We start from the raw sequence: 25,812 nt of genomic DNA, 5'->3' as shown, positions 1-25,812 counted from the left end.
TTTTTTTGTCTTTTTGAGACAGGGTCTCCCTGTAGCCCCAGATGTCCTGGAACTCACTATGTAGACCAGGTTGGCCTCAAACTCACAAAGATCCGCCCGCCTCTGCCTCCCGAGTGCTGGGATTAAAAGCGTGCGCCACCATGCCTGGCCAGATTTAGCTTTTTAATGACCTAGCTTTCCAATTTCAGAAACCCCATCTTGACAGCACACAGTGGAACTCAGTTCTGAGTTCAGGTGGAAGGTGAGAAATGGAACTCCACTTCCTCAGGCCACGGGCTCTGAAACCACCCTGCTGACCTGTCCCCAACAAGCCAATAGAAAGCTGGCCATCGGATTCTTACAAGTGGACATGCTTTTCCAGAGTGACTCTTTATTTAAACAAATGCTCTCCCCCATCATATTAATGCTTAACTATTTAACATGGCTATATATGGCCATCATAAACTGGAAAACTTTGATAGACTAATACAGACAACAAGTTAATTCTGACCCAAGGCAAGAGTTCCATCTTTTGAGAGCTCAGTGAAATTGTTTACAGATCTCAGTTTTTATGCATGCTGTTAATTTTGAAATCATTTTCAGAAATAAAGGGAGCCCTTTCCTTCACCAAGAATCTTTACCAGTGACCCTTGCTTTATCAGAGCCTGTTAACTTTAAAGTTTTCAAAATAAAGGAAAGTGTTAAGCTTTTAAGAGGAACTCTGCACTCTCTTGGATGTTCTCCAAGGTGTTAGTTATTTTGTGCCCCTGGAAGGATCTTAAAGCCCTGGCATATGTGGGTAAGAGCATTGAGAAAGATGCTGTTTCCCAGGGACCCGCTGAGGTGACTGTGCATCTCTGAGTCTCTGCAAAGTTTTTCCCTTCATTAATGAAGTGAGAGTCGTGCTTTGGGGATCTCTTTGCACCAGGTAGAGACTTTCAGAGTCAGCTGACAGGTCATCTGGGGAAATGTATTTACTGTTACACTAGAAGTTCTGTAGACGTTAAAATACCATGGCATTTTGTGAAATAAAGCTGTAAATGCTCAGGTGCGTGGGGAGCCCTCTTCCCATGTATGCCAGCTAGGGAAGTTGCATTCAGTGCAAGGATTTCATCGATGCCAGTGTCACCACCACCACCAGCATCACCACCAGCACCACCACCACCACCATCATCATCATCATCCATTTTTTTCTCAGCACTCTTTCTAAAACATACTCTTGGGTGTATGAAGGGTCAGGCTGCCTGGCAGGTAGAAGGAAGTGGGAAGTGAGGCTACATGCACAATTTAACAATCGGTTTCTCTCCCTCTCATTCTGTGATTGATAGGACTACCTCAAAGGTTGACATAAACCCAAAAGACCTCACCAGTAGGCCTACTCTTAGTTCTTGATCACCTTCCACAGCAGCAATCCTCTAACTCTCTGTGGATTAATATTTTCAAGATGAATTTCTCATTCACGACAAGTCAAGTTTGATACGCGTTTGTTGGCTCAGTCACTCAGCTGCACTATACTGCGATTCTACTTACAATCCTTGCATTGGAAGGTGCTGAGGCAGGAGAGGCAATTGGGGTGTGCAGCACAGGCCCAGTTGCTCCTCTGTAGCACCTTCATCCTTTGACCAGAATCTGGTGTCAACATAGTACAAGGGAAGCTGGGAAATGTAGTCCATGGAATGGACACAGAAGGGAAGTACCTACTGTCCCTTACATGGTTGCTTTCTCCCATGTCTCCAAGATATAGCCCCTAACATCCTGTTTGATTCTGGGGTGAGGTCTGGATGGGTGAATTGAGGCAGTGGGCAGAGACAGATTAGGGTGAACTCAGGGCTCTTCCCACATCAGACCATCACAGGAAGTCAGAACGGAAGGACCCGGGAGGTCTAGATCCTTCCACATGTCACCCACCCCCCCCAGGAAGGAACCAAGGGCCAGGGCAAGATGAGCAACCTTTCTAGAAACAGCCAGACATTGGGTATCCAGAGGTCAAAGACCCCACCTCCTAGCTCTTAAGAACTTTCTCAACAAATAAGCCATTGTCACTATATCAAGGAAGCTCTGTGTTTGAGGACAACCTGTGGGAAAATTCACTCTTAAGGCAAAAAAATGATTTTATGAACCAAATTTTTTTTCATTCTAAAGATATTGTTTATGAGTAAGGTTTAGTGTATCTTTAAGTGCCCACGATTCAAAATCATGTTTGTATGCTGCAGGATAGGCAACCTCCGGTCTGCGTTCAGACAGTATTTCCAGTGTTTTACATGCTTATGCTTCAGCGTCTGTAGACTTGCTTTTCCGAGCACCTGTCCTGGTTCTCCGGTACCACCAGTTTTTGTTTTGTTGATGAAGACGGTAAGGTGGCCCATGGCCATTTTTACCAAATTTGTTCCTCTAGGTATAGCCTGTGGCTGTGGGTCACCCCTCCTGTCCATACTCCCTGCAGAAAGACTCCCCAGAACATGCTGTTAATATCACTTTAGTGGCCCACCGTGCTCTACCCTCAGAGTCTGAGAACAAGCACATGAAATGTGGCAGACATGGTTTCCTGATCTTGAGAAAATGAAAGTAGGAAACACCCCCAATAACACATTCCTGAAACACAGCTTGAAGTGGTTTCATTCTTTCCGAGTTAACAAACAAGTAACTTTCAGCTTATGGTTGTAAGAACTAGCAGATTTGCTGGGTACCTAAGTTGTCATGTTCTAGGATAAAACTGAGACAGAGGGGGCTAGAGAGATGGGTCAGTGGTTAAGAACACTGGCTGTTCTTGTAGAAGACCCAAGTTCGAATCCCAGCACCCATACAGCAGCTAACAACTGTCCGTAACTCCAGTTCCACGGGATCCGACAGCCTCTCCTGTCCGCCACGGGCATTGCACAACACAGGTGCACTTACCTACATGCAGGCAATACAAGCGTACACATGAAAAAATGAAATAAAATATTTAAAAAATAAACTGAGACAGAGGCAGGTACAGCGTGCGTCTCTCAGGGCCGTTATTTGTGGCATCTATGGAAGGTATCACTTTAGAAGAGATGACCCTGTGTCATTCAAGGGAGTTAAGAAAAGATGCAGCATTCTCATGGCTCTGTCTCCATCTCCGCAGCTCAGCAAACACCCTGAAGGAGGACATGTTTTTAAGGCATGGAGGTAGTCTCTGCATTCCCAGGCAGAGCTGTCCTTCTTAGTCAGAGGATCAGGGAGCACAGATGGTAAATTCAAGCCTGTCCTCTGGCCCCATATCCACTTTCAGTCTACCAAGCACTCTTAGAAAAAAATGTCTCGTAAAAAGGAAAAGAAATTCTGCAAGTTGGAAAAGATGGAAATACTAAAGTTTGAGGGCTGCAGAGATAGCTCTGATAACCTGATGTGGCGCACCAGAACTCACGCGGTGGAAGGAGATAATCAACTCTGGCCAGTTGTCCTCTGACCTCCACACCTGGAACTTATGCCCCCCCCATATATACATATATGTAAGTAACTTTTTTGCACATGCAAGACTTGTGTATGCTGTCATAAGTGCTGTGGGTTCATATGTACAACCACCCTGTGGCGTCCAGATAACACAATTTCCCTGTGTTCATCTACCCCCATTATTTGTCCTTTCTTTTGCAATGATCCTTGAGCCTTCAGAGGAGAAGGCATCCCATTTCGATCTGAGAGCTCCGTGGTCTCTTATTTTCTGCACATTGACTATAGAGCTGAGAATCTATTGGCAACTGTTGGATGCTGGGAGAGAGAGAGAGAGTCAGTTTTCCTTACTAGTGTGATGCCTGGTAGGTTGACCAGACCCCAGGGCATGGACCCATACCCAGGAGCACTTGAGAGCCATGGATTAGAATCAATAGGCCTTTATAAAAACTAACTAAATAAATAAGTGGATATATTTTTAAAATTTTTAAAGTTTGAACCAACTCACTAACCATTTGACAAAGGATCACAGAGGCGACTTTCTTGTGCCTCTTTCACTATACCTCCTGCTCATAGTATAGGTATAGTGATTGCTTACAGTGGTCTGCAGCCACACCAGGCTGCCCTTCATGTGATGACTGGGTGGTATAGCAGGCCTCGTGACAAGACTTGGTCCAGCAATGGGCAGAGAGACAGTGTGAGCGCATCTGTACTCTGAACAGAGCGAGCATCAGGAGCCATGCGTCTTCCCAAATTTTGTTCTTGGATTTGGATGAGATTTAGCATGTGTGTGCTTGCCAACACCCATCCCCGACCAGCTTCGACTGGACTTACCCACAATGCTCCATGAGTGTGCACTGGGCAAAGCTTCCAGAACTTCCCCAGCCCTCCCCACGCTTGGCTTCCAGCGTCTGTGGACTCTTCCTGGGACCACCCACCATTCCCCTTCATTGTGGCTCAGAGTTTATTTTTCTAGGAGGATTAGTCTAAGAGTAAACGTGATAGGCCTACTGGCCCTCCCAGAGAAAACCATTTCTGTGTAAAGTGAAAATTAGGCTCTTAAATCTGCAAAGAAAGCTGTTTATCTTACAAATTTATTCTTTTTATTGGACCACACATATCCAAGATAGAAAGATAAAAGGAAAACAGATACGCACCATCACTTAGAGTGACATACAGCGAGGCACGGCTCATCGCAACTTCTGTAAAGCCTTCCAAAGCAGCGTGTCGTCTGTCTCCATATTTATCTAGAATATGCTCTGAGCAAGCCCTCACCGAAAGCTCCAGTAGACACACACCCTTCCTCATCGTGCCCACAGCTTCTCTTCCACAGCTGTCGTCCTGACTCCAGGAAGAAACTTCTAGGGCAGACTGTAAGACAAGAGGCCTTGCAGAAATTCACCTCCCAAAGAATGCCCCTGCCTGACTTGAGCTTGAAGCTGATATTCAGTACGCTCAAGTCCTGCTTATAATTCACAAAGGTGGCTGCTGGCTTCCAGACTTAAATTGGCTATCTTGATATGTTTCTAAGTGCCACTCAGCAGAGTTTTAATCAGGCTCATTATTGCTTAAACTGACCCCATGATCCTAGCAAAAGGAGAGCTGGGTCGTTTGAGGAGGGCAAGTTCTATATGCTATAGGGTTGGGACAGGTAAATATAGGGGCATGGTATTTGAGCTGTTTAAACTGAAGTGGACTACATGGAGTTTCGCATCCCAGTACTCAGAAAGCAGAGGCAGAAGATGAATGAGTTCAAGGCCAGGCTGAGCTACATAGTGATGTTCTGTGTCAAAAAAGCCATGGGCCTAGAGAGATGGCTCAGCAGTCAAGAGCATCTTCCAGAGAACCTGAATTCAGTTCCCATCACCCATGTTAGGCAGCACACAACCACCTGCAACTCCAGCTTCAGGGGATCTGACACCCTCTTCTGGGCTCCACAGGTACCTATACTCACACATGCAGAGACCCACACATGGACCCACACACATATACCCATAAGTTAAAAAAATAAAAATAAGGACTGGAGAGATAGCTTGGTGGGTGCTTGATACCAAGTCTGTGAACCTTAGTTCAATCTCCAGAACGCATGGCCTGCAGCTCCAGAATGCCCCAGGAAGACTTCCTGTGTGGGTTTACTGTATTTCCCATGATGTTTGCCTTTACCCACAAGTCATCCTTGGGAATTTCCTATGTTTATTGGGATGACCATAAATCTGTTGCTTGCTGAGATGACAGACTTTGGGTGAGAGTTCTGGATATGAATAAGCCAAATTCTCCCATTTGTAAAAAAATTTGGGTGAAAACCTTTGAGTGATTGCATGCCCCAAGTGGGTCTTCCAACAGTGATGAGGAGAGCTGGGGAGAATCGGATGAGAAGGAGGCCTCCAGTGCACTTTGCTTGGGTGGTGACCTGCTCACCCATGGTCCGAATGCAGAAGCGATGTTCCAAGCCAAAGCACTTGCACGGTTGCTGGGAGCCAACATCCAAATAAGAATTAAGTGTGTTTGCCTTCATAGTGTTCATGGTCTATAAGTCTGTCCCTTTCGGCTGTTAGTAGAGAACACCAGGAACGGATGTTGCAGAATAAAAGCAATTTGCATTTTTCCGTGGCTTGGAAGGTACAAATCTTATTTATTCTCATCTCGGCAGAACTCACAGATTTGCTCATTACCCTAGAAGTTTCCTTTTTCTCATACTGGGATTTACCACAAGACCTGGAGGGTGGGCTGGAAGCTGTGGCCAGGACCATGCCTGCCTCAGGGGCTCGGATTCTGCGCCAGGCCTGAGCCTCCACTCCGTGGGGAGGCCTGAGACTTGGGAAGGAGTGAGTCCAGAGAGGGTCCTCTTGCCTCCCCTCCTCACAGACACAGATGCCCAAGGCCTGGTTTGCTCTGCGAATGTCTCCTGCACAGCAGCATGATGTCAGGCCCCGGGTATTGCAATAACATATCCCCAACCACTAGATATTTTCAACAGTTTTATTTACTATTATGTCCCATCATTTCTGTGCAGAAGGCAGCCTTATGTAAATTTTATTCCACTTTCTAATGGTTTGGGTTACATAACAAATAACAGCAGGATGGCAAATTTGTATTGATACTTTACGGAGCGAGTTCTCAAGTCACTGCACTGAGATTTAAATGCAGTGCTCGGAGTTTATGAGAGTTCTGCAGCTGAGTTTCTGCACATGACTTTGAATGTGTCACTGTGTGTTTATCATGGGCTAATTGTGGAACCGCATTTCCATACTTTTTCTTCTCCCTTTCATGTGATTCCACCAGCCAGGGATGGATACAACTCTGCGAGGAAGCAATGATCGGTTTGGGATAATTTTCTTTCCTGTCCTAAAATAGCTGGATGTCTGCGCGTCTTGGGGAATCAGCTGAGACCCTTCCCCACCCACTTTGTTGCTGGCTAAGCTGCCAGTGTGATTTTGATCCTATAGTGAACTTTCTGGCTAGCCTGTATTACCAATTAATCGAATTCAACAAAACACCCACATTTTCAAACTTTTAGAAAAAAATATATTTAATAGGAACTAAGCAAAAGAAGAAATCAAACCAGCTGCTGACACAGCTGTTTCTTCTCTTGTTTAATTCAGTTCAATATAAAGGTACCATATGCTGCTTAAAATGATGATAGGAAAGATGAAATAATTTAAGAGAATAACAAGAAAATACATGAATTGTCAGCATTCTGTCAGATTTAAAGAATGAAATAGACAGGTGTAGTATTGACATGTTTAACTTTGTGTGGTGTTAGCAGTTTTGGTGCGAACAACTTCTGACATGTGCTGAAGTGATGTGAGAATGTTTCTCCTCCGCTGCAGACATCGGCGAGGAGGCCGGGAGAGCCGCCGGCGTCCAGCAGCCGGCGCTGCTTCGAGACAGGAGCCTGGGCTCGGCCATGAAGGACTGCCCGTACTGTGGGAAGACTTTCCGGACTTCCCATCACCTTAAGGTCCACCTGAGGATACACACAGGTGAGAGAGAGATCTAGGTGTGTCCGGGTGTCCAGGGGGCACCACTCACCCAGAAGAGGAGGTAGCCCCCAAGTTCAGCCATGATTCTGGCTCCGTCCTCAGCTCTTAGTCTCTAACACCGTGTCAGTCAGTTTCTCTCTTTATTGCTATGACAAACATGAGGGAGAAACAGTTTAAAGAAGGAAAGGTCATTTTGGCTCATGGTACAATCCATGGTCAGCGAGTTCCATTGTTGTTAGGCCCTTGGTGAGGCAGAAATCTCGTACTGGAGCTGTGTGGGGGAAGAAAGCAACTTACCTCATGGCACACAGGGAGCAGACAGAAAGTAGGTCTGTGCTCTTTCCCCCTCTTTTGTCCCAGTCAGGCTTCCATCTTCTTGACTGATACCACTCATATTCAGGATAGGTCTTTCTCTCTTTTAACTAACTGTCTCTGTGGACACCCTCACAGACACACCCTAAGGAGTGCTTTACTGTTCTCCTTAAGCGTCTTTCAACCAATTAAATTGGTAATCAAGATTAATCATGGTACATCACAGGCTGGACAATGCTCCATGGCTGTCTATAAGACTCGTTACTTAACTAAACACCACCTTCTTGAAAGACACAGGAATGCAAAGGCATACACCTTACATGGTCCAGACCTGGGATAACGAAGCTTTGCCTGAGATCCAAGATGGTGTCTTGATGCTTTTTCCTTTTAGTACTGATGTAGCCCCTTCCATCACCAGTGTATGCAGCAAGTCTGCAGTGTATGCAACAGTAAAAATGGGACCCAGACCAACCTCTCATCAGTCTAGATGCGAAGAAGGAGATCCCCCAAATATCCAGCAAGACTGGCCTTTGGCCCAGCATGCGTTCCAAGCCCATCTTCAGGACTGGACACACAGAGTCACCCCACCCCATTACATGGATGGGGTTGAGGGATTCATCATGGCGTTTACTCAAGAGAAACTAGAAAGTAGAAACTGTTTGCCCTCAGCCAAACAGAGGGAAGCGCTGCTGGGCTTCTCTGGCCATGTCTCTCGTCTGGACTCACACTAGTCCTGTGCAGCGGGGCTTCTTTTTAGCTCTCTGCCTTGCACCTCAGCCACTGTCCTTTTTAGCCTTTCTGCTAGTTGTTTGTGCATTGCCAATATAAAAAAATCTATCTGAGTTATGGACACCTCCATTTTCTTTGATTTTTCTCCTGACACTTTATCTATTGGAGTGTGAGCTGCTTCAGAGGATAGACAAATATGCCATCTATTTTCAAAAATAATTGTGTTCTATTTCCCGTGGAATCAATAACTCTGCTCATGGATGGGCAGGGATGGCGAGTGTATGTATACAGGCCTTGTGTGCATCTAAAGATGAGGCATCTCCCTCACTTGCATCTTTACCTGGTACCCAAAAATCTGACACTGCAAGAAGCCTGTGCACAGGTGGCAGTGGGCCGGCAGCTGCCTCTTGGGAGTCACCCAGGACCACAGTTGCCCTCCCTATTGCTGTGACAGTATCTAACACAAGAATCGTAAAGGAAGAGAGGTCTTTTTGGCTTATGGTTCAGAGGATATAGCCCGTCCTAGAAGGGAAAGCACAGCAGCAGACAACTCTGTCTATTCATGGTGGCCGTGGGCGCTCACTCCCATCTCAGCAGGCAGGAAGCAGAGACCTCCAGCAAGAAGCACAGCTGGGCTGTAACCCACAAGACCCACTCCTACATCAGCTAGATCCTAAGTCCCAAAGGTTCCGCAACCTTCCAGAACAGCGCCCGCAACTGGAGATCAAGTGTTCAAACACAGGAGCCAGTGGGAAACATTTCCCATCAAACCATTACAAAAGGATCTTTTCAAACTATGCACTGGGCACAGTCCCTTACCTAAAGGCCTCTGATGTCATCTGACCTACCTCATTCCTGACCCACTCGCACTGTTCTCCATCCTTGGCATCACATGTCCATGTCTTCTTGCCATCCCTTCAGGGCAGAACGCCTGCCCCTGCTTGGACTTTGTACAACCACTGCCTTCACCCAGAATGTCCTTCTTCCAGGTGGTTACTGACGATGTAGCTTGAATATGAGGCCACCCCTCACCCTTCACTTTTCTACCAAAGGTGCTTGACATCCTTGCTTTATTATCACCAGTGTAACATGCTACCGGAGGGTCTTGGGCTGCTCCGTTTTTCTGTTTTGTATGTAGTTTCATACCAAGCAGAGCCTTTGATTTGTGAGGGTGGCCATTTGTCCATCGTAGTTGTTGCTATTATTTTTGTAACCCAGATCTCCAAGAGTACCTTACACATAGAACACTGAATGTATTTAGTTTTATTACATTTATTTATCTATTGTGTGAGTGTGTGTATGCATGCATGTGTGTGTCTGTGTGTGTACATGGGTGTGTATATAGAACACTGAATTTATTTATTTTTATTACATTTATTTATTTATTGTGTGAGTGAGTGAGTGTGTGTGTGTGTGTGTGTGTGTGTGTGTACATGGGCATGGGTGTTGGGTGTCACAATGAAGTCAGAGCACAACTTCCTGGAGTAGATTCTCTCCTTTCCACTGTGTAGGTCCTTGGATTTGAACTTGGATCTTCAGGCTTGGCAGCAACAGCCTTTGCCTGCCGAGCCATCTCCCCAACCCTTGGGACACACTAAATTTAAATATAAGACCAAGTGACAGAACAAATGCTGGCATCAGGACATGGCCCCTTTCCTGTCATTCTTGCTCTGAACCACGTGGCACAGAAGGGTCAAGCGCAGTGGGCAAGGTGTTCCCATGTCTAGAAGACATAGGGATTCATCAGGCACACAACACAGCTGCCAGCACCACATTCTTGGGGACCAGCCTTCCCCAAGGGTGGAGGGAAGGCTCTCTGAGCTCCAATATCAGCATCTTTGTGCTTTGCCCTGCTCCCTCTCCCTGCCGTGTTTTCCTCCACAGCTCACACCCCATCTGGCGTCCCACACATTTGCATTTTGTAATTGCCTTTCTCCTTTCTTAGAGTGGGAGCTCAGTGAGAACACAGACTTCTGTCTGTCTGTCCAGTAGTATCTCAAGGTCGACAGCAGAGACTGGCTGGCTCAAAAGATTGCTGAGTGAACAAAGGAGTGTGTTAGTAAAGACAGCCAGGCTCCTGCAGAGTCATCTCAGACACCTGGGTTTCTTGGATTATGTCAAACATCTGTGTTCCTCCGTAGGTTGGAGTCGAGGGTCCCCTTTGAGGTATAGTGGTGACTGTGGGAATGCTGAGACTGTCAGGACATGGAGGCTGTCCATGGAACACGCACTGCCAGGCAGTGCACGGGAGTGGACTGTGGCTCAGGGGTGTCTTGTGACTGTACTTTTTAGTTGACTTCAACATAGAGCCCTGGGATGCTTTGTGGGGTAGTGGTGGCTTCCTGTGGGTGAGGTGGTGAGGTATACCTTGAGGGAGATTGGGTCAGCCAAGCAAGGGCTCTTGGTGCCTCTCAACATGGAAATGGCTGTCCCTGAGGGCCCACTGCGACCCTACCGCCAAGTCAGGACCAAGACTTCTGCACGAAGAAGTGGATGGAGGCCCAAGGATACTGCTTCCCAGAGGTTTAAGTCTTGAGAAACATGCGTTTGTTTTTCCCAGCTTCTATATGACAGACTTCTAAGGCTTGTGACCAATGCTCTTTGGAGACACAGAGAGAGGCAAGACAGGGCCATCAGCAGCAGCATTCCAGAAACTTCCTTCGTAGGGAGAAAATGAAAGAAGCCATGGAAACATCACATTTCCACCATCTCCGCCCCCGGAAACAGCATTTGCTGGGTTTAAAAAGCAGGATGGCAGCCAGATAAAGATCGATTTCCTTTTTTATCTAAGAACAAAGAAGTTGGAGAATGCTTGCACTTGTGCGTTTGAATGGAACAGAAAGTGTTACATGTTAAAAATCACCAAAGTAAACATCCATTACTACAGTGTAAAAGTGCAGATTACACAAGTAATTAAAAATCAAAATCAAGTTATTTGTTAGTAAATGACTTCATGTGGGGTTCAAGTGAGATGCCATGAACTGCCTTCCCCTTTGCCACTTGGGTGTCTGGGTTTCTAAATGGTATGGCTAGAGGACAGCAGGCCATGAACGAAAAATGCATGTGCCCCCAAGTGCCGTCATTGTCTCTTAAAAGTTTCCCCCGAACAGACGCATATGAGCACATTTAAGAATCCAACATGTAATGAATACAGTTTAATTGCTTTGGCTATACGAGGGACCATGCTCTGTATTTTTCTATCGTACTCCATCTTTATTAGAAGTCGTGATCATATGACATCGACTGATAAAAACCATTTTCCTTTCTTTTCTCCACTGCATTAACTTAATTACGGCTCTTCTCCCAACACCTGTTTATTAGAGAGGCGCTGAGTAGAAGCAGCATTCAAGATGCTCTGAACATCTGGGGGCTGGGGAGACCCTGCAGGTAGCCAGGATGTATCTGTGTCCCTCCCTCCTCAGCTTCAGCCAGATTGGTGAGGGAAGGGGGGAGGAGGATGAGAAGTGCCTACAGGACCTAGAGACACTCCCCATTTGGCTCCTGGAAGGGAAGTGTCATTGCTACTCAACCCAGGGGAAGCAGAGCCTCTCTACTCTGGGAGACGCTACCTTGGGCTGGGTAAGACCTGATGACCTGGATCACTAGGCATGAACAGTTTCCCTTCTTTTGCACAAGCGTTGTCATTTGAATTCAGAGCTGATTAGTGCAGGCTGAAAGGGGACTGAACCAGTCAGGCTTCTCATGAGAAACAGCACCAATCAGAGCTTGTATAGCCACATGCTAGGTACCAATGCTTCTGTCAATGACAGATTATATGGTGATGGTTGATTATAATGGAGAGGCTGATGCAAGTTCATGAGTTCAAAACCAGCCTGGGCTATTTAGTGAAACTCTGTCTATGGAAAACAAAAAGCAAAAAACAAAATGAGATACTAATGGAGCTGAAAATTCCCATCACCTAGTGATGTCATGACATCACAGCACATCTTTGGTTTTGTGTCGATGCAGGTGTAAATTGACTGATTGCACTGTTGTGAAGGTATAGCATATAAACCGTGATTGGAACTGTAAAGACTTTGTCACTGGCCTTTATTTACTATTTATTTATTTACCTGGAACTCACTATGTAGTCCAGGCTGGCCTTGACCTCAACAGAGATCCACCTCCCTCTGCTTCCCAAGTGCTGGGATTAAAAGTGTTTTGCTACAATGCCCAGCTCGTTTTGTTACTTATTTATTTATTTATTTATTTATTTATTTATTTATTTATTTATATTTTTGGCAGCAGTGGGGATTGAACCTAGGGCCTTGTACATGGTAGGCAAGTGCTCTATGACTGAGCTACAGCCATGATGGACAGCAGCTCTGTATATCTTGTACTCATCTTGTCTGTTGATTTCACCAAGGACTCATCAAGGGACTGACTGGCCTATTATCTAGACCTGTGTACATCCCCTCTGTGATATGTTCTCAGAGGAATAAAGTTGACTAAGGCCATATCTGTCAGAGCTTAATCATAATCATATATCATCATGAAGTGATATGTGATTATGTGCATGTGATCAATAAGAAATTGGCTTCTGGGATGGTAAAGTCTGGGATGTCTCAAGATCCACTGTTGGCTAGGCTAGCCAGAGACCTAAGAGAGCCAATGGTGTGTGCTTCCATGTGAGTCTGAATCAAGTACAGAAGACTGACGCTCCTGCTCAGAGGCAAAGACAGCCCCCTTCACCAGATTGGTGGAGGCCCACACACACTGGGGAGAGCAGTTTAGTGAACCTGCAGAGTCAAATGTTTATCTCTTTCAGAAACTTTCACAGACACACCCAGAACAGCCTTTAACCAAACATCCAGGCTCTCTAGCACCCAGTCAAAGAGAACACCTCACATCATCTGTCACTGAGGTGCACCTACAACATGAAGTCGTAGTGTGCATTGGGAGGCTGGGATGCCCCCGTCACCTCATGGCTGGCTGTACACAAATTCACTCAATTCTTTTCCTCCCTGCCTCCTCCCAGCACCACCTTGGAAAAGTGGGTGCTGGCCGGAGATACTGAGAAAGGTCCTATGTACCTGTTTCATTTTCCAGAGGCAAGGAGATGCTGATGGGTCCCTGAGAAAATGGGGGTGTGTGTTTGCCACTAAAAGGCCACAGGCCCACAAACCGTGCTCACTACCATGATTTGTCTGCATGGGAGTCCCCAACAAAGAGCTGTGGCCTTAGCAATGACCATCCCAGACACATGTCATAAGCAACCTCACTCGTGAAAACTTAGAAGCCCTAAAGTTCAGCAACTAATTAAATCTGAATCTCATTAGTTTCTTTCCCCTCCCAAATAACATGGGTGGCTTATTAATCTCATGGTGATGTGCCCTGCATGTTGGCTCAGCCCTGAGCCGGGAACCTCCTCGTGAGGATGGATCAGCACGAGGAAGTTGATGGTGATTTTGCAGGGGTCTCAGCTGTGGTCTGGAGGGCTGGACCTCGGGCTCACATCACGCATGCCAGCAATGATGCTGTCTTGGGAGCTGCTTCAGGGACATAGCAACTGAGGCTGGCAGAGTGGAGTACCGAGAGACCCCACCCTTCCCGTTGCCTTACCATGAGGCATAAGACTTCCCTTCACATAGGACCATGGAGGATGCTGGAAATGGGAGACTTCTCCCTTGTAGCTCTCAAAGGGTGTTAGGTCCGGGAGTCACCTTGCTGGGTGACATGACAGCCATTATCTCGCACACTCTGTGAGTATGACCCAGTAGTAACCTCAGCATGTCACTTGGCTACTGAGCCTCCCAGCATGCCAGTGACCAGGATTCCACATTCTGTCCTATTTCAGAGAAGGAAACTGAGTCTCAGAGACTTCATGTTCCCTACCCAGAGCTTCCCAGATCTACTGGATTGTTTACTTTCAAAGATTTTTTTTTTTTTTACTTTTATTATATTCGTATGAGTATCTTGCCTGCATGTATGGAAGTGCACCACATTATGCGATGCCCACAGAGTCCAGAAGGGGGCATCAGATCCTCTGGAACTGGAGTTATGGGTGGTTGTTAGCTTCCATGTGGGTGCTGGGAACCCAACCCAGGTTCTCTGCAAGAGCAGCCAGTGCTCTTAACCACTGAGCCAGCTCTCCAGGACCCTGGGCTGTTTTCTTTATTTATTTGAGTCTTCATACCTTTGCCTTGCCCACTGTGTTGTATTGATGTCTGTATTTGCTGCCTCAATTTCCTGTTTACTCTAGAGGATTAATGTGATGTTTCCTTGACAGCATGTGTCTACACCACCGTCAACAGGAGAGAAGGAACTGGCTCTTATTCCCAAGTAGTGTGGATGTAATCTCCAAGTGACTTGACAAAGTACTGTGCCTCAGTCCCCTCCCTTACCCCAAACTTCAACTGGTCCCAAGCCAGGTCTCCTGGACGCCCCTCCCCATGTGCCTCAGTTTCCCCATCATCACAATGAAGAAAGGGGGGTGTGAGGTGGAGAAATGTCCATTTAAGGGCTCAGGCCCCTGGGATTGGTAGCAGTCAGGTGGAGATGATCAGCTCCTCACAGCACAGCAGGATGGAAACCTCTCTCCTCTCCCACAAGCATCCTGAGCACTGATTGCTGGGAAGATGTGGTGTTTATGTGTAAGTCCTGCCTCCAGGGCTAATCCAGGTGCCTCATGCCTGACACATATCTGCCTTCTCCTGACACTTCCGTCTTTCCTCCATGACATGAGCTAGCCAAACTGTAACTCACCAAACACATATCAAAGAACGTGAACTGGGGCTGGAGAGATGGCTAAGCAGAAAAGCGCACTTGCTGCTCCTACAGAGGATCTGGGTTCGTATCCCAGAACCCACATGGCGGTTAACAACCATCCATAACTCCGGTTCCAAGGGATCTGATGCTCTCTTCTGGCCTCCGCAGGCATTGCATGCACATGATACACTTCCATACATGCAGGCAAAACACACAGGCACATAAAAACAAGTAACTATTTTTTTTAGAACACATGAACACACGTCCCCGAAGTGATTCAGCTTTAAATAGGGTGTCTTCCCGTTACTTCCTTTCTTAAAAGGAGAGTGTCTGCCGTTACCCTCAGTCCTGGGTCAGCCACTGGAGCCACAACAGATGAAGAGCTTCCAAAGGTGCTTTTCTTTTCCTTTTGGCTTGGCCACCGTTTTTCTCTTTCTAAGAGAAACTAAAAGCTCATTTTGTCCCTGTGCCGTCCCCCATGCCTCCTCTTCCTGCCTTTAATGACATCCCAAACTTTTGTGGAAAATAATTGATTGAATTTAAATTTCCTTAAAAGTTTAAGAGGTAATGTTACAGTATAAATTTCCTACCAAACACTAAGTAGGGAAATATCCATTAGTGAAATTAACTACAGTTTCTAGGTAGCTAACAATGTGCCGTATACAGTAGGGCATGGCTAATGAACACTGCAGTGGGTGATATTTCATTATACAAATTAATGCTCACATTTTAATGGGAAAGTCACATAATGAATCTCGGCTTCAGTGACAGCAATTAGAGACACAGATTGTCCCCTTCTGGACAAGGCACTGTTTAGCAATAAGCAGCTGTGTGAAAAGTCTTCAGGTTTACAACATATATATGCTTTGGGGGAATTAGTGTACAATTTATATTAATGTACTGAAGCTTCGCTGCAAAGGCACCACCGTATTTATCTCTCCTGGTATTAACTGAGTAAAGACATGTAAGAAGACTAAATAAATATCCAAAAGAGGTTGCACTACGGAAGAATGTTCAGTTACTCAGTTTAGAACTGGCAACATTTTGGGGAATTTAGAAAAACAATAACAAAAAACAACCTCCAAAATTAGAAGCACAAATCACTTCTTAAAAGCCTAATAATAAAGGGTTACCAAAGAGTGCTATGAATCTATCTGGTATTATTCAGTTATTGATTGATTTTGGAGGGGTACTGTTGGGAATTTGCTCTGAATTACTCCCAAATAGCTCCCCAGAAAGGTAAGGGCTCCTTTGGACTCTCAAGTGCAAAGTTTCAGAATAATAAAAGACATAAGGACAGGGTCATTCTGGGTATGGTGCTACACACCTGATAGTCCAACACTCAGGAGGCTGAGGCAGGAGGGTGGTGGGTTCAAGGCCAGCCCAGGGTACACTGGGAGACCCTGTATCAAAACAACAAAAAAAAAACAAAACCCCCACAAAATTAAAAAATATATGTAACAATATCAAAATCATCACAAACAACTGATTAAACCATCTGGTCATATATTTCTGAAAAATGATGGTGCGATGACTGGAGAGCTCATCAGTACTGTTCTAAAGTTGAGTATGTAGCTCATGCCATATGTTGGTGAGAGGTTGGTTTAGCTGTAAGATGGTTCCAATCATTTCGCCACAATGATGAACTGATTCATTTTTTAAAAGCATATTAATGTCTTTTCCAGCCAAACTCTCTTTTCTAGAAATACATTGTATGAGTTTATATCCTCTTCTTTCGCTGTTCTGTAAGAAGGTTCCCTAAGCAAGAATTAACATTTTCCCCTGATTCCTCCTGTGGGTGGACAGCTTGGATATCTTTGTACTAGGTACACGTTTCCTACTCACATTCCAGACCCAGTCTCCAACTCAGGGTGGTATGGCCCTCTCAGTGTTTAAAGATCTGAAATAGATCACAGTTTATAAATGGAGCTAGACTTGTGGGTATCTGCATAGATTTTTCTAAGAAAACCAGAGATTTGAGTCCCCTCAGATGGTTAAAATGGAGTGGCAGTTGTTCTCCATGAGACGCCTTCATCCCCACCTCTCTGTTCTCTGTGCCCCTTTGACTTACCAATTCAGAAGGCACAGGAGTGTGTGGTCACTACAAGAGCAAGAAAAGACTGTGAATCCCAGCCATTACGGAGGTGACCAGGGCACTCATGACCTCCTGCAAAATCCGGAGCACACTGAGGGATTCCCCTAGGAGAGTTAGACTCAATTGTGGCTTAAGTGACCAATCACTCAACTAGACAGAGCTGCCGGCAGGGTCTGAGGTTACCTGTGCCAGCTGCGTGGGCCATCCTGTCCAAGAGTCAGACTTCAGTTGGGAGAAGCTGGGCAGACCCATTCCCTGACTTCATGCAGAATCCCTGACATTTCTACAGCCTGGGACTTGTCAGGGTCGTTCCAGAGTGCTGGGGTTGGAGAATGTGTCTAGATGCAGCGGCTTTGATTGTGAGGCAGCTCAGCATAGGTGGACTCAGCATTTGTGTGCCAGCCAAGCGGAGGAGGGACCTGGACCATAACTCTAAGCTGCTAAACTTGCTGATCTCTTCTCAGTTCTTACCCCAGTACCATCCAGGCCAGTGTTGTACAAAGTTTGCCTTCCGAGCACTCTGAAATGTGTCCTTTGGGGGAAAGAATACTTGGGAAACAGCTGGGATGTTTCCAGTGGAACATAAAGCCCGAGGCTGCTGGAGGTTCTCAAGCCCACCCCACAACTGCCAGCTCCTGTGTCTGCCCAGCCAGAACAGCACCCCACAGGGGTTAGCCTTAGTCTGCTTCCCTGTGCCCCTCGCTGGAGAGGAAACCAAGGAAAGGGAGGGAAAAGTTATACAGTAGAGGGTTATGGTTATTCACCTCACTTAGAAATTATAGAGGCTTAAATTGAGGACTGTTTTTCCTTTAAGTGACACCCCATGGGATGCCACTCTAGAACATTTATCTAGAGAAGAGGTGACAGGAAGTGATCACCCAAGGAAAGCCCTCTAGGAGTCGGGCAGGATATAGAGCTATAAAACTCTGTGTGTGTGTGCGTGTGTGCGTGCGGGTGTGCACGTGTGCGTGCGCGCGTGGGTGGATAACTTTCTGGAGTCATTGGATGTCTTGTGGGTGGATAACTTTCTGGAGTCATTGGATGTCTTGTATAGACAAAACAACCCTTGAAAATCTATGAGGCAACTCCTCATTCACCAAAGCCTGAGCCCAAGGAGACCAGTGCTAAGTGGACCTTTCTGGTTTCTCAACAGTGGTGTTTCTCTCCATGGAACAGGGCAAGCCAAGGTCTCTTCTGAAATGAAAAGAGCAGGTGTCTTGAATGAAGAGATGCTGCCCTGGCTGTGTGTTTGTGAGAGTAGGTTGTCCTCCCAAAGACTGTCAGGGGAGGGAAGGGCCCTGGCTTTGCTTCTTTGCTCTGTTCTCACGGCCAGCAAGGGAGTTCACTTAGGCACTGATTAACTCATTCAAAACATATGAGTATACCTGCACATGGCTGGATATGTGTGTGCATATGCATGGGTCTCTGGCCCTTTCAAGAGACAGTGTAGCTCTGGATGTGATTGAGAATTAAGATGAGGATTCAGGGAACATATTCTCTAAAATCTTACATTACTTGTTGAGGAAGAAAATGTCACCTGTGTCTAGTCCCCACTCCACACTCTGCAAAAACCTCATGGGGCCTAGTTTGTTTTCCCTGAAAAGCTATACCACTGCACCCAGGGAAGTTCTAGAGTGGTCCACACACAAGCTGCACAGAGGGGCACCTAAGGAGTTTGGAAATAGCCAAAGACCCTTTGAAACCTTTGGGCTGGTTAGTTAAGAATTTGGAGAGATGGAGCCAGATATCTGCACAATATAAAGCTCCACAGTCAATTTCATATTGGCTTTTGCAGAGATCAGTCTTTACAGTTAACCATATGCACCCAAACTACAAGCAAGTGACACTTTAAACAAATACCACCTTCCTGTCCCCATCCAAGACCTTGGGATCCAAACTCATGTCCTCACGGATGCCCCGCTGGGTTTCTTGCACAGCATGGTCTAAGAACTAACACTTCAATGTTCAGTACGAACATGTGGCCCTGAGAAGTATGTACACACATTCTCTGTGCATCTCTGTGGTCCAGGGCTGCCCACCTCAGACTGGGTCAAGGTTGCATTCTTTGCTTAGCTTCTGCTAATGAAAGCCTCGTGCTTTTTATGTAGACCCTTTTCCAGATATGCTTAATTATTGCCAGGTACATTTTTGAAGGGCAGACTGAGCCTACCTGGTACCCTCTGACCTCAGCTCTATGGATCTCTACTTGCTGGGCTCTCGTATGAACTTTGCACAGACCTGTACGTGAGAATCCTGAGTTTCTGGTCTGACTGACCTGACAGGAGTCTCAAGCCTACCCGCTAAGATCTAGGGACTGACTCTACTCCATTTGGCCACCAGGCTTCCAGGTAAAGTGGGTCCACTGGGGCATCAGCTGCCCAGAAGTGCTTCCATCCTACTAATGTTTCCCTGGCCCACAACAGTTTGTCTAAACAGCAGTGGCTCAAGTCTGTCCCAATCTCAAAGCAGTGAAATGGTCTTTGCAAATAGTCTTCCTCCTCAGATCCACAGCTTTGAGGCACCCAAGGCGGCTGTGCAGAGCAGTGGATTCTCAGTTGATCTCTTCCTAGACCTAAAGGTACTTTCTCAGAAGTGTCCAGGGGACACCTCAGTTGCTTGTAGTCATGAATGAGGAGCTCGTGGCCCTCGTTTTGATATGGCCACTGGAGTGACCCTTAGGTCTGGCTCGCCACCATTGATGGTGTTCTTTGCTGCTCAGAGCATGGGATGATGGTGTTCCCATTTCAGACTCTGGCCCCAAATGCCCTCTGCTTTGAGAATGGGGAGTCTCTGCTTGGCATCCCTAAGACAAGTTGCAATAAAAGATCTACAGAACACATACTCACCTGGATTTGCCTGGCTTTCTAGATGCATCTGTTTGACAATAGAATACAAGGCAAGGTGGTGGGGCCAGGGGGCGGTTAGTTGAGCTTCCTGGGAGAAATAATTGTGGATATTGACAGGGTACTGTTGTGAACAAGCTAAAAGATGTCATCACAGACCCCACTTCTTCCCCAGGGCTTTTTGGTTGTAGAATCTAGAAAAGACTCAGAATTGCTAACAAATTCTTGGAATGTATTTAAACCCACACTTGTTTATCTTCTCCTCCTCTGTCCCACATGCCAGCAGATGTAAGTGGTCTGTAAAGGTATCTCTCCCCATCATACAAAGGACAATATAAGTTGGGTGTTGGATTTAAATAAATATTCATTTCATGAAAATAATCTTATATGTTTTGGAACACACTTTAAAGCTATTTTTGTTCCCTATAAAGCGCTCGTTACAGGTAAATTACGCCGCTTACTACCTTGGTGTTAGGGGTGCCATTAGTACAAATTTAGGGCATGACAAAGACCAGTAGATAATGTTAATTTCAAATACAGAAACTAAATATACTTTGTGCCTTTTTATTATTCATTTTCTTTTAAGTTTTATCGACTGCCTTTTATCTTAACTATATGTCTTTACATGCTGCAATCACAGTGCACTGTAATGATATTAATATTTTATAGAATCGGTATTTATAGTTCTTTATTTAGAAACAATGCAGTAGGTCTGCAGATATCAGAGCCCGTCTGGAATGGTGCCCTCCAAATAATGATGAATTGCCTGTGCAGAATGCCATTTGCTAATTATATCCATGATTTACTGCGGAGCAAGACTTAAATCATTCATTTCAGTCTTGCGTAACAGTGCCATAGAATTTTTAGGTTTAAAAATGGTTTCCATGTGTATAATTTAAACAAATTTTAGAGCTATTGTATACACAAAATATTGCAACCACCCATTTGTTACATACTTTGTCTTTTTAAACTTCTACTTTTAATGATCACTGTGGTTGAAATTATTATGCTTAATTTTCATAATCATAGCTTTTAAATCTACAGCCGTTTTCACATGTTAGATAAAGAAAAAGATAGCTAATTGTGTGTAGATAGTATGTCATTCCTGAATAGTCCCCAATGGTACAAAATCATTAAAAAAGCTTAAGAGTACGAATTATTCTTCTATTAAAAAACAGTTGTTCTCCAACTAATTATTAGTTTGAGCTGCTTTGTTTCAAAGAACAAATGTTGATCCTTCTAGCCTCGTTCTGCACTCCAAAATGAGATAAACACTTTGTTTTTTTCTTATACCACTGTCTTGCAGGTGAGAAACCCTACAAGTGTCCCCATTGTGACTATGCTGGTACCCAGTCAGCGTCCCTCAAGTACCACCTAGAACGACACCATCGTGAACGACAGAATGGAGCTGGACCTCTGTCAGGACAGCCCCCAAATCAAGAGCACAGAGATGAGACTTCAAGCAAAGCGTCTTTGTTTATCAGGCCGGACATCCTGCGGGGGGCTTTTAAGGGTCTCCCTGGAATCGACTTCCGAGGTGGGCCTGCCTCTCAGCAGTGGACATCGGGCATGTTGTCCTCTGGAGACCACTCAGGGCAGGCCACTGGTATGTCCTCAGAGCCTCCTTCCGATGCTCTGAAAGGCTCCGACCTTCCTTCCAAAAGCTCCCACTTCTCAGAGATTGGAAGAGCTTATCAGAGTATCGTGAGCAATGGTGTGAGTTTTCAAGGGTCCTTGCAAGCGTTCATGGACAACTTTGTCCTCAGCTCCCTGAAGAAGAAGGATGCAAAGGATAAAGCCCCATCCGACCCACATTCCATGAAAACTCACGCGGTGGATGGTGGGGAGGAGAAAGCCAGCGGGAAGCCCTCCCAGAGGAAGTCTGAGAAATCTCAGTATGAACCTCTGGACTTGTCTGTGAGGCCAGATGCTGCCTCCCTCCCCGGCTCCTCCGTGACCATGCAAGACAGTATCGCGTGGCACGGCTGCTTGTTTTGTGCTTTCACTACGTCATCCATGGAGCTCATGGCCCTTCACCTCCAGGCCAACCACCTGGGCAAAGCGAAACGCAAAGATCACCCCACCGGGGTGACGGTCAACTGCAAAGAGCAGGTGCGGGAGGCCAGCAAGATGGCTCTGTTGCCCTCCATACAATCAAACAAAGAGATGGCCCTTTCCAGCACTGTCGGTCCTCTAGACTCTGCTCCTGAGAAGATGGCCCAAGGACAGGCCAAAGAGACTCATGGGGACCAGAAGAGTGGCCCGTGGTCCAGCCACGTGGACCCTGCCTTTTGTACCTTCCCATCTGATTTCTACAAACAGTTTGGCGTCTACCCCAGCATGGTTGGCTCAGGGGCCCCCAGTTCCTGCCCCAACAAGGATACCGATGGGAAATCCCACCTTGAAGATGACGCCCCTATCCTGATCCCAGAAGCCACTAATAAAAACACTACTGATGACCTCTCAGATGTTGCCTCCTCCGAGGACATGGATTCCTCCAAGGGAGAAAACAACGAGGATGAGGAGATCGACACAGAGCCCGAAATGATGAACAAGCCACTGTCTGCCCTCAGCAAGGACGGCAGCAGCGATGGCGGGGATGGTCTGCTGTCCCCAAGTGCTCCCCAGCCCATCCAGGGACTGGTCTCACCTTTAGCCCAGGCGTCAGAGAAGCAGTGGCACAGCCCAGGCCTTCTTCCTGCCCAGGACCCCTCAGTGGGGCTGCCAAAGCCAGAGCGGGGTCCCCAGGGCCTGGAGAAACCTATGAACATGCTGTCGGTCCTCAGGGCCTACAGCGCTGATGGCTTAGCAGCCTTTAACGGGCTTGCAAGCAGCACAGCAAATTCTGGATGTATCAAGAGGCCAGACTTGTGTGGTAAGTTTTAGAATCCTCTTCCTTTAGTTCATCTCCCCAAACATCACTGCTGAATTGTGCATTAAAAGAAAAAAAAATCGGGGTAGACATACCCATTAGCAAATTTTAAACTGAACCTTAAAAAGAAAAAGCCAGTGCTGTATACACAGTGTAGACAATCATAAAAGTCAGTTTCACTCAGAAGTTTTGAAAGTCATACTTTTGGGGTCCAATTTGTAGTGTAATGCCTACACAGAAGGCATGGAAAGGGGACGGTATCTCAAAGCAAAACTCCTCCCATTTTTGATCCCTAAGTTTCGGAAGGGAAGCAAATTCACTTTGAAAACAAAAACAAAAAGACATGGTAACTTGCAAACTTTTCAGTATCCAACTCTTGCAAAAAGATGAGAATTCTTTACTGCTTTGCCAAGCCAGATTCGCTTCCTTTCAACTCCTTTTATTCACTTAGAGGATGCTAAAATCATATCACACTAACTAGAGATAGAGAGAGGTCCTCCCTCTAGATGGGGAGACTGGCTTCAGGGTGTTCTTGACTCACCTGTGACCTAGCAAATGGCAGTTACCATGACGTTAGCCTTCCGCTGTTGCCTTCTGTCTGTGTCTGTCTGTTTACTTATCTGTCTGTCATTCTAACAAGAAATGTACATTGTAAAGTCTCTGATGAGCAGTGTGGTGACCCCTAATGTGTCTTAAATTTAATGCCCATCTGATCTTGTAAACCGGCACTTCCTTGCCTCCTTAAAAGAACATTGTTAGCCCTTAGAAATTCCAGATTTTAAAGCATAATCCCAAACCTGAGTCGGATCAAATGGATGTCGGGGTGGGCAGGGAGGATCAGTGTCATTTCCTTGGCACCCAGGTGTTCGTATGTCTCCAAAGAACAGCTCAGTGTATTGTTCCCTTTGAAATCAGCTCCCAAATCCCCACTAGAGACAGGCAGCATGGGACTTGCCATCTAATTTATGAATGGATTGCTGAGATGTTCCTTCATCTGTGGAAGGAACTAAAAAGAGGGAGGGAGGGAAGGACGGGGCACACGGGAGCCTTTCTGAACCTCAGCATCCTGCCTCCCTCAGCGCAGAGAGGAAATCATAAAGCTAGACTCTTTTATCATTTAAATCGATAGACTTCTTTTTGTTTTTTCTCTCCTCTAATTCACTAAGAACTGGATCAAGCAGTCAGAAATATTTTTTCGAATTGTCAAAAATCACTAAATGGATTTCTGACAACTCAAAAAGTATTGACAGTTCCTTACACTGGGTGATTCACAAGGCCCCATTAACCAGTACCCCAGATCTATTTTTAGCCATGTGCGATTCATTACTCTTGAAGCTGTTAAAAACAATATTTAAAAGGAAAGGAGAAGGTTTTATGTCTGCCCAATCCCCCCTCCTTTCTGGGCGGGGGGAAGCAACATTTAAGTCTTTTTCTTTCGTTGTTTTAAGTTTGATTGGACTGGGATTTTTATTATTATCATTATTGTTTAGGAATTTTTTTAAAGTCTATTTTCAGTTCTTTCAACTACCTTCATAGGACCATAGTTCCTGCCAGGAATCCATGCATCAGAAAAGATCAAAACCTGGCATGTGCATAAGCTCATTATTATTGAAATGAGCTCATATTACCACCATTAATTTTCCCATCGTCCTATCAGTGTGGAAGAAAGGCTGTCTGCATTGAGGAAGCTTGTTGGGGGCATCCTTTTGCACCAGGCTAGGGGGGAGGGGGCAGCATGGGGGGCGGAGGGGGGAGACCAGCAGGGTGTCCTGAGTCTCCGCAGTGCTGGTAGGAAGTCTCACTCCCTCTGTAGATGCTGATAGCAACTCACACCACTCAGGGAGCACCTCCACGGTGTATGCTTTGGTTCTCCCACCTGGACATCAGGTCCAGCACAATTAATTGCCACCTTCTCGAATCCTTGTTGGCTACTGTAGTGTCTCAGGACCCAGAGAGACCAGGTATAGTCAACCTGAGGAAGAGTTAATATCTCAGAGGACCCCAATTCTCTTTTCCCGCTCTTATTTTAGTTTCCTATCTTTGTAGCATTGCATGAAGCAGACTGAGAGTCGTAGGCTTCAGACTTCCACCAGCTTCATGCTGCAAGGCACAAGGCACAGGCCATTCCTAACATTTATTTCCTCTCTGCCCCACTTAAAGTAGACATAACTTTGCCAACAGGTCCATCAGGTCAACCGCTGATCTTCCTCATGAAACTGGGCTTTGTCGAATCAATATCTTATTCCTAGATTTCCCATCTCTGATTTTGTCTGGTTAGTAGCCCAGATTCCCACCTCGATACCCCCAGAATCTGGCTTGTGGAAATAACTAATGCTCTTCTGTACAAGGAAGAACTCTGTTCTGGGGTGTCTTGTCTGCATTATGCAGACCCCCACAGAACTCGGCAGTACCTCTTGAATCTGATAAGGAGTTGGAGACTGTCTTCTTCCCTGAATGTATGTTTGATAGTATGTTGAAGGTGATACTTCCAGATGCTTCCTTAATTACTGCACTCTGCTTCCTAACATTTAGAACTTTGCTCCTAAACTCCTAGATGTTGTAGACCTGGAGTCCTGGCCAGTGTACCCTGCCATTCATAGTTAATGCATTCTGACTTGGGTGCAGCAGAGTGAGCTGATGGAGAGGTTGTTCCTCTTGGGTAGTGGGAGTCCTGTAGCACAGCCCATGTCAAGGGTGAATGTGAACTTCCAAAAGATGCTTTGTTTAAAAGCTGACATGTCCGTGTGTCAGGGACATGTGGAAGACATGGGATCGTTTTGGAATCACTTAGACGGGGTCAAGTCCCACTGGTCTGATCTTGTTATACGACATCCTACTTTAGCCAAAACTTGAGCCTCCTATGGTGACATCTAGGGCTCA

General features: G+C 45.9%; 1 protein-coding gene across 6 annotated transcripts in view; it reads left to right on the top strand.

The window, feature by feature from the left end:
• The window catches only part of Znf536 (zinc finger protein 536), a 487,581-nt gene that overhangs the window by 298,475 nt on the left and 163,294 nt on the right, over window positions 1–25,812 (top strand). For all 6 annotated transcript variants that reach the window (XM_017800248.1, XM_017800249.1, XM_017800247.1 and 3 more), the window contains 2 exons: window positions 7,221–7,373; window positions 21,367–22,935. In XM_017800248.1, coding sequence (XP_017655737.1) covers window positions 7,221–7,373; window positions 21,367–22,935 — 1,722 coding nt within the window. The remainder of the gene's footprint in view (window positions 1–7,220; window positions 7,374–21,366; window positions 22,936–25,812) is intronic.

The sequence above is a fragment of the Nannospalax galili genome, unplaced genomic scaffold (genome assembly GCF_000622305.1).
Source record: "Nannospalax galili isolate Female #2095 unplaced genomic scaffold, S.galili_v1.0 scaffold1231, whole genome shotgun sequence".
In the NCBI taxonomy this organism is placed as follows: Eukaryota; Metazoa; Chordata; class Mammalia; order Rodentia; family Spalacidae; genus Nannospalax; species Nannospalax galili.
Note: the sequence above shows the minus strand (reverse complement) of the source record. Positions and strands in the feature narration are given on the sequence as shown.